The 8911-nt window shown below is 50.3% G+C and overlaps 1 protein-coding gene across 4 annotated transcripts; it reads right to left on the minus strand.

The window, feature by feature from the left end:
- Positions 1-3823: 3823 nt before the first annotated feature.
- Positions 3824-8324, minus strand: LOC117975977 (dynamin-1-like). Of its 4 annotated transcripts, none has more exons than XM_055098796.2 (4): positions 8062-8324; positions 7287-7320; positions 6789-6926; positions 3824-5999 (listed from the first exon to the last, which is right to left on the minus strand). In XM_055098796.2, the coding sequence occupies exons 3-4, from the start codon at positions 6888-6890 to the stop codon at positions 5709-5711; spliced, it is 393 nt and encodes a 130-aa protein (XP_054954771.1). In that variant the 5' UTR covers positions 6891-6926; positions 7287-7320; positions 8062-8324; the 3' UTR covers positions 3824-5708. The 4 variants fall into 4 exon arrangements, with proteins under 4 accessions (XP_054954771.1, XP_034794335.1, XP_054954772.1 ...); XM_034938444.3 differs by having other exon boundaries at positions 6789-7015; positions 8062-8317; XM_055098797.2 differs by lacking the exon at positions 7287-7320 and having other exon boundaries at positions 8062-8319.
- Between the last annotated feature and the right edge of the window lie 587 nt (positions 8325-8911).

Here is an 8911-nt window from a genome sequence, read left to right on the forward strand (position 1 = left end):
CACATCACATTGTTAGGATGCAGGGAGATAGGTGTGTGTGCTCCCTGCGGCGGGAATTTCTAGTTACTAGATCATCTCCATTTTTAGCATTTGGCATCCTCATGATACTTCTATAAATATGACATTAACAGGAGAGCAACAATACGATTTTACCGATGGAATAACAGATTTGCTGGCATTCACTGAAAGAGTGCAAATATTCGGTCCTTGTGACTTCAACTGACTCTTCCAAATTTTATGAATGTATCAATGTATTAGATAAACCCAGTTTCAGAATGATAAAGAAAAAATGTTAGACCAAATAATGCGGCTAATTAACAGTGGTACGATTTCTAGCCCGTGGGTTTAAAATGCACTTAAAGTCCTGTTCTCGCCTTTTATTTTCTGAACTTGCCGCTTTTGCATTCTTTGAGTTCAGTTTAAAGACAGTTACTTTAAGAGCATTTTAAACCCTCGGGCTAGAAATCGGACCACTGTTAATCAGCCACATTATTTGGTCTAACGTTTTTTCTTTTATCATTCTGAAACTGGGTTTATCTAATACATTGATAAATTATTTCAAAGGTACTTTTATCGTTGAAATCACTTCACTTTTACCGTGATAAATATCAGTGACTAGGAATGACCTTCGGATAGCATTTAGCATCTGTAACCAATCTGACAATAATGTGTTCATGAGGTGCCTATGGATTAAATCACACACTGGCATATTTAAGCTGAAGGTCAGTCTGGAAAATAAATTTACTATATTGACTGAAATACCACTCTTTGTGTAGGTATTTGTCATATATTTAAGAAAAAGCTAAAAAGAATGGAAATTGTATGACAATAACTTAAGTCTTTCTCCAAAGTGCATGCAGTCTTTTGCGATACCTCATTCAGCCGAGCATTTGTGCTCTTCCTCATTCAGTATAAGGCAGCTTTCAGTTTGCTTAGAAGGCAACATTGGAATGTTAGAGTTCATCAGAAACATAGAATTTTAAACTGTGAGTTCCACTGAATACATTTTAATTTCTGTAGGAAGAATCAAAATACCTATTTAAAGATGGCAATATATAATAATCATTTTAAAAGTATTTGATTAAACCTGATAATTTTCCAGAAATGAAAAAAAAAATCAGCTCTAAAACCAAAGCTGATTTTAGAAAATTTGAAAATGTAAATCAGCCCTATCCATAATATAGTTTCTCTAAAACTTTATCTTAAAGAGTCATTTTAAAATAATATAACTATTAAAAAATGTAACTGCTATCTTAATGTTCTGAAGTAATTTAAAACATTTTAAAATATGAATACTGTAGTATAAAAGAAAGAAATGGTGGGAACGAAAAGCAGAGAAAGAAATGCCAATTCCAGTCCAAAGTTTTATTTGCCAAGTTTTCTTAGAATGAATTTTGCCAGTTTATGAATTATTGTAAACAGAATGTGTAATGGAAATGCTGGAAGATTTTTCCCTAGAGTGGCCTTATTGACTGCTGGTGTGATGCCACTGTAATGTAATAAATTATTAAGTTGTTTCAATGTGTTGTTTTTGCCTTAAAATTTTATTTTGCATTTCTTGAAAACTATAGTATTAAAGGTATTGATACTGTGCAAATGCTGGGCATGCTTGGCATGAGATAATGTGTTTCATGTTTACAAAGTTGTAATATAACTATGCAAGTGTTTATTAAAAGAACACAAGATTTTAAAAATTATGGGATTAAAAAAGTTATGGGGTGAAAAAGTTATGGGATAAAAAATGTAAAAACGTTGTGGCAAAAAAACTTTGGGAAAAAAGTAGAAAACAGTATTATGAAAAGTTACAAAAAACGTTATGAAAAAGAAGTTACGGGATTCTTTTTTAAAAAGTCATGGAATAAAAATAAAAATTAAAAGCAGGCCCCTGTCAGCAAAGCCTGGAGAAGTGGGGCTGGAGTCTCCACCGCCACCATGTCCCTACCACCCCTTCCCAGGCACCCCTTTACAATTAGGGTAGCAGGACAAGACCTCTGTCTAATGGGGGAAAGACAAACAGACCCTTTGCCACCTTGACCAGGGCTGAGTCCCTAAATTTCTGGATGATGATGATTGTTATTTACGAGCCAGAGGCTGGTGGAGTTGGTTTGTTTGGAGGAGGCCTGATGCCCCCCCTTACTCTCACCATAGCAACTTTTCCCTCAGGGGGGCTCCCTTCTTATTCAGAGAGGCAGGACAGTGGTGCTAACTGTGGACCAGGCGAGGCCACGGGCTGCTGGGGTGGCCCCCGTTCCCCGGTGTACACATTGTGTCTGTGTAAGGTTTTGTATATTCCAGAGGGTAGGGCTGCCCCTGTGTCATACCTAGCTGAGGTTGGAGCTGGCACATGGGGAGGAGGTTGTAATAATTATTTGTGGCTGGGAAACTTATTTATTGCTAGCATAGGACAGAGGAAGGAGGCGGGGATGGGGTCGTGGCTCCCTGGTGATGTGACTCCTGTTTATTTTGCTTTTTATTTTGGAATAAATGGATTTAGCCATACTGCTCGGCCTGGTGTGTTTCCGTTTCCCTCACTGGGTCCTGGAGTTTCTGCCACCAAACAAGGAGTCCCAGAGTGTCTTGAGCATGTCCAGCTAGGCTGTTGGGGACCTTCCAGGCGTGTTACCTGTATGCTGCCTGGTGGCGCCTGGGGGATTCCAAGGGGACTGCCATGTAGTCTATGGGGCGCAGTCTGGCCCTGACAGCCAACAGGCTCAGAAGCCTGATCTAGCGGTGGCCGGGAAGACAGGTACCAGCACCTAAGGGCACTGACTTCCACCCAGCCCCGGCGTCTTCCGTTCTATCCCCTTGTCTCCCTCTCCTGTCTGCACCTGGTGGCCTGTTCTGTCTTTGCCTCCAGAGTGCCGGCTGCCCTGCAGGCTCCCTCCAGGCTGAGTTCATGGCCCTGCCCCCTGGTGGCCAAAGCCGGCTTCACAGGATAAGAGCCAGCTAAGCTCCAGGGGCTTTCCAGGAAAAGCGTCCCTTGGAAAGGGCATGGCCTTTTCACTGCTCCCAACAGCACCCTAGAAATGGCTTGGCCTTTCCCCTCCCCTGAGCTCCACAGAGAACACAGCCAGCAGAAGACACACTTTCCCGCCATCCAGAAATGGGTTTGATTCTCAGCCAAGGGACAGCAGGACTGGTAGAGACTGTCAGGCCACACAGCTACCTGCCCAGCACTCCCATGCTTGGTGGGAGGGGCGGGAGGGATGGCGGGGTGTGTCTCTCCATAGGCTGGGCGTGACAGGGAGGCTCACTGAAGGTGGCGCACTTTGGAGGGGCAATGTCAGGGGATAGCTTTCTCTTGTTTAGCCACAAGACTCCAAAAGGACAGCACGGTGACTGATTCCCAGCGCTAGAGGCGAGGCGGTCGGCCACATGTAGGTGTGTGTGTGTGTGTGTGTGTGTGTATATGTATATGGGTATTTGTAGATATTTCTAGAACAGGGCAGGGGCATACCACAGAGGGGGGCACAAGTTTTCAGCAACAGTCACACCTGGATGTGTCAGCTCACCGCAACAATAGACTAAGTCACAGATGAAGGGGGCTGCCTTTGGGGCTGGGGGAGCCACTGCCAAGTCACAGAACAGCCGCCCAGCCAGGCTTGGAAAGGGAAGTCTCTGAGAAGAGGAGGAATCTGTTTAGAGGTCAAAGGGGGGCCTGGGGCTCTCAGGATGGGATGGACTTGCCTGACCTGATTGGCTGGCAGTTGGAGAGAAAGCAGAGAGAAGACAGGAGAGAGAAAAGCGAGCATATCATCTCACACCAGTTAGAATGGCAATCATTAAAAAGTCAGGAAACAACAGGTGCTGGAGAGGATGTGGAGAAATAGGAACACTTTTACACTGTTGGTGGGACTGTAAACTAGTTCAACCACTGTGGAAGTCAGTGTGGCGATTCCTCAGGGATCTAGAACTAGAAATACCATTTGACTCAGCCACCCCATTACTGGGTATATACCCAAAGGACTATAAATCATGCTGCTATAAAGACACATGCACACGTATGTTTATTGCGGTACTATTCACAATAGCAAAGACTTGGAACCAAACCAAATGTCCAACGATGATAGACTGGATTAAGAAAATGTGGCACATATACACCATGAAATACTATGCAGCCATAAAAATGATGAGTTCATGCCCTTTGTAGGGACATGGATGAAATTGGAAATCATCATTCTCAGTAAACTATCGCAAGAACAAAAAACCAAACACCGCATATTCTCACTCATAGGTGGGAATTGAACAATGAGAACACATGGACACAGGAAGGGGAACATCACACTCTGGGGACTGTTGTGGGGTGGGGGGAGGGGGGAGGGATAGCATTGGGAGATATACCCAATGCTAGATGACGATTTAGTGGGTGCAGTGCACCAGCATGGCACATGTATACATCTGTAACTAACCTGCATATTGTGCACATGTACCCTAAAACTTAAAGTATAATAATAAAAAAAAAAAAAAAAGAAAAGCGAGCAGAGAGCTGGTGAGGCAAGTGCAGAGCACAGGTGTGCCACAGCAGCTGTGCGAGGGCCAAGGAGTAAAGGGCGCATGTGCGGGTGTGGCAAGGTTCCTGGAAAAGTGGGGCTGGAAGGGAAAGGGGAGGAAGACAGAGGGAGGAGCCGGAGTTTCACAGGTAGTGCCTGGGGGCTGTGGCAGCCCTCCCCACCCCACACGCGCTGGCCTCTTCCACGGCACCCAGTGCACCCACTGTTAAGACTGATGCTCAGCCCCTTTGGGCTTCCCTCTTCTCTAGTCACCCTGTCTTCCAACCCACTTGTCCAGGGCCACCTCTCGCCTTGGGGAGCCCAACACAACAGCCACCAGGCCTGATAGAGAAGGAACGAACACTGCTTGAACCAGGATGATGAAGCTAAAAGGGATGGATGGGTGGAGTGATCGCCGGAGCCCCCTCTGGGGGGTCAGAAAGCCCAGGAACCCTTGAAGGGTCCCTGGGGGAGGAAAGGAGGGCATGCAGCTGGATGCCACTGGCTATAGACTTATAAGTCTAAGAGGGGAGCCTCAGCTTGTTGGGGGTTGCAGGTCGGATAGGTGAGGCTGGGCCCTTCCTGCTGGGAAAAGCAGAAGAGGGAGAGTCCATGGCAGGGGAGGTGGGTGGGCTTGTGGGGCGGAGGTCAGCCGGGCCAGCAGGCACTGTGGTCCCCTTGGCTGAATAGCAGAGGTGACCTCTAGGAGCAACACTCCAAGGTGCGTGAGCCTGCTGGCCGGCAATAGTGCTTCAGCGGGGGCCAGGGACCCTGCCTTCAGTCACACGCTAGCAGCTATGATGGTACCTGGGAGGGAGGGAAGGGGCCTGTGTTTCCTGCCTGGCCTGTGAGGTGTGTTGTGGGTTGACCATGTGTATGGGACTCTCAAGGTTTTATCCTATCTCACCACTGCATTGCCGACAGATAGAGGAGGTGGGACTCTGACTATCACCCCTGCTCTGCAGTGGATTTGGCTCTCAGCACTCCCAGGCTGGGAGCTGGATGCCCTGCCCTGGCAGCATGACTCAGACTGCCCAACAGGTGCGGTGTGCCCAGGAGGACTATCCTAGGACTCTGGCCGCCCCAGAGTACAGCCCCACACACAACCCCCTCTAAGCTCTCAGCCCTTACACCATAAACCATGAGCTCTGTGACGGCTCCAGGGAGCACCCATGTCTACCAGCTTGGGCACGGAGCCTGTTCCAAGAGTCCCCAGGCTCAGCCATGGGGGCTGGGGGGCTTTGGGGCCGTGGGAGCCAGCCTTGGTACCTGCATCCGGCAAGGACGCTCTGCACCTGCAGGCAGGAGTTGTCCACGGGCCCCCATGTGCGTGCTGATGGTGGTCGTGTTGATGTCACCGATGATGCCGAGTGCCTCCTTCAGCACGTGGTACATGCGCAGCATCTCGTCGCGCCACTGTGCCTGCTCTGCCGACTCTTCCATCAGCGTTTTCTGGTCCCCACGTAAGTACAGGTTGGACAGCAGCTCCGAGAAGATGAACTCCTTGGTCTGAGAGTGGGCAAAGAGGGAAGGAGGTTGGGACCTGATGCCTTTGCTGCCCTGGCCTCCTGCTGGGCCCTGCTGGGACTGTGTGCTGGACTTGGAGCCCTGAGTATGGCTTTTCAGACGCGGCTTCTACACCGCTTAGACTCAAAGATCTGCCTCCCCACCGCCCTTTTCTCACTCAGATAGGAACACTGAGGTCCAAAGGAAAAGTCACCTGTCCAAGGTCACACATCTGGGAGGGGACCCAGGACCTATCATGCCACCAGGACACCGGTCTACTCAGTTTCTTAAAAATGTTTTTTGGAGATAGGATCTTGCTCTGTCGCTAGGCTGGAGGACAGCGGGCGAGATCACCACTCACTGTAGCCTCAACTTCTTGGGCTCAAAGAGATCCTCCAATGTCAGCCTGTCGAGTAGCTAGGACTATAGGTATGTGCCACCACCAAGCCCAGCTATTTTTAAAATTTTAGTGTAGAGACCAGTTCTCACTATGTTGCCCAAGCTGGTCTCGAACTCCTGGGCTCAAGCTATCCTCTTGCCTTGGCCTCCCAAAGTGCTGGGATTACAGACATGGGCCACTGTCCCCAGTCCCACGTTATATTTCTATGAGACAGCTCTGGTCTGGACTGTGCCTCCCTCCCTGGACCTGGTCCCATAGGGCTGGTCAGCATCTCCCCCAGGCCAACATGGCCACCTGCATCCCCAGTGCCACAGGAGCCCCCTGCCCCTATGAGGCGGTGAATGCACATTGTTGATCATGACGGGCATGATGGTCTTGGGCATGACACCAACCATGAGGTCCCACACAGTCTTGTTGACAATGGCCATGTAGGAGTCCACAAGGTTCTGGGTGGTTTCCATTTGCCGCTCCAGCTGTGGGTCCATGGAGTGCATGAAACTGTCGGAGCCATTCTCCTCAGCCTTGCTGTCCTGTCATGGAGAACACAGTGGCATCAGGGTGGCCAGGCCATGCAGCCAGGCTCCAGGAATCCCTAGGATCTCAGCACCTCCAAGGGTACCTGGAACATTGAGGCACAGAGAAAAACAACTGGCGTGAACATGCACCGAGCTCCCCACACGCTCTAGACAGTTTCAGGTCTCTGCCTCTCAGGACCCCAGACTCCCCTGATTCAGTCTCCTCTTAGTTCTGACTCTAGTGCCCAGAATCTGCCTCAAGTTACCAATCCAGAAATTGGAAAAAAACATCTCCAGGTCCCCTGTTGGAGACCTGGCCAGAGCTTGTGCCAGGCTGCAGACGCCTGGCAGGGGGCAAGAAAGGGGCATACTCACTTTCCCCTTGTCCTGGGAGGCCCATGCACCAACACTGCCACCGCCGCCGCCACCAGGGAACACGGCAAAGTAGACACACACAGAGAGGAAAACGGGAAGGGTTGAGTGAACCTGGGACACTGCACCCCAACTTTAACGTGTTGTGGAATTCAGTTAGCTAATATTTTATTGAGGATTTTTGCATCAATATTCATCAGTGATATTGGCCTGTAGTTTTCTTTTTTGGTCTGTGTGTTTGATTTTGTTATCAGGGTAATGCTAGCCCTGTAGAATGAGTTTGCAAGTATTCCCTCCTTCTCTATTTTTGGAATCGTTTGGGTAAGGTTGGTATTAGTTCTTCTTTAAATGTTTGCTAGAATTCAGCAGTGAATCATCAGGTCCCAGGCTTTTCTTTGCTGGGAGACTTTTTATTACCACTTTGATCCCATTATTTGTTATTGGTTTGTTCAGGTTTTGGGTTTCATCATGGTTCAATCTTGGTAGGTTAGATGTGTCTGGAAATTTATCCATTTTTGGTAGGTTTTCCTATTTATTTGCACATAGTTGCTGACCACTAGTGATCCTTTGAGGTTTTTTTTCTTTTTTTTTTTTGATATGGAGTCTTGGTCTGTCACCCAGGCTGGAGTGCAGTGGCGCGATCTCAGCTCACTGCAAGCTCTGCCTCCCGGTTTCACGCCATTCTCCTCCCTCAGCCTCCCAAGTAGCTGGGACTACAGGCGTCCGCCACCACGCCCTGCTAATTTTTTGTATTTTTTTCGTAGAGAGGGGGTTTTACCGTGTTAGCCAGGATGGTCCTATCTCCTGACCTCCTGATCCGCCCGCCTTAGCCTCCCAAAGTGGTGGGATTACAGGCGTGAGCCACGCCCCCTTGGGACAGGGACACACACACACACACACACACACACACACACACACACACACACACAGAGCTGGTGGTTGTGCCGCCCAGTCGCGAGTGTGAGGAAGGGACCAGATCGGTCGGGCAGAAAGGTGCTGGGTCAAGAGAGGAGGGGGCAGCCGGTAGCGCGGGCACGCCGGGTGCGCGCGGGGCGCGCCGGGTTGAGGGGTGAGGGGTGAGGGGTAAGAGGTGAGGGGCGACGAGGACCGGGGCGGGGTAGGGGCAGCCCTTTCCCAGGCGGTAGCGGGGGCAGTGGTGCTGTTGCCCTTTTAAACTGCGGCTTGACGGGAGCCGCGCCTCCTGTCGGTGCAGTCGGTTATAAAGGCAGCAGCCCCGCAGGCCGCCACATAGCTCCCGCCAAGTCCTCGGTGCCCCTTGCCATTTTCCAGCCGCGCTCCCACGAGGGTCACGGCGGCGGGGAGAGGTGGAGCCGCGAGAGCTCGGCCGGGGGCCCCGCCTGGTGGTCGCGGCCATGACAGCGGCTCGGGACAGGCTCCTTTTCCGCGCCCCTCCCGCCGGAGGTGAGGGGAAGATGTCCATGTCAGGGTTCAAGGCCAGACTGAAGTTGCTGGCCTCTATCTTCCAGGAGAACCAGGAGCCACAGCCGCGGCTCACGCCCCACCGCAACATTAAGGTGAGTCGCCGGGTGGCGGCCTGGCGGGGCAGGGCGAGGGCGGAAAGGGGGTGCCCAGAGTCCCTGGAGAAAGGGGAAGCTGCCCCAGAGAGG

This window comes from Pan paniscus, chromosome 16, assembly GCF_029289425.2.
Source record: "Pan paniscus chromosome 16, NHGRI_mPanPan1-v2.0_pri, whole genome shotgun sequence".
Lineage (NCBI taxonomy): Eukaryota > Metazoa > Chordata > Mammalia > Primates > Hominidae > Pan > Pan paniscus.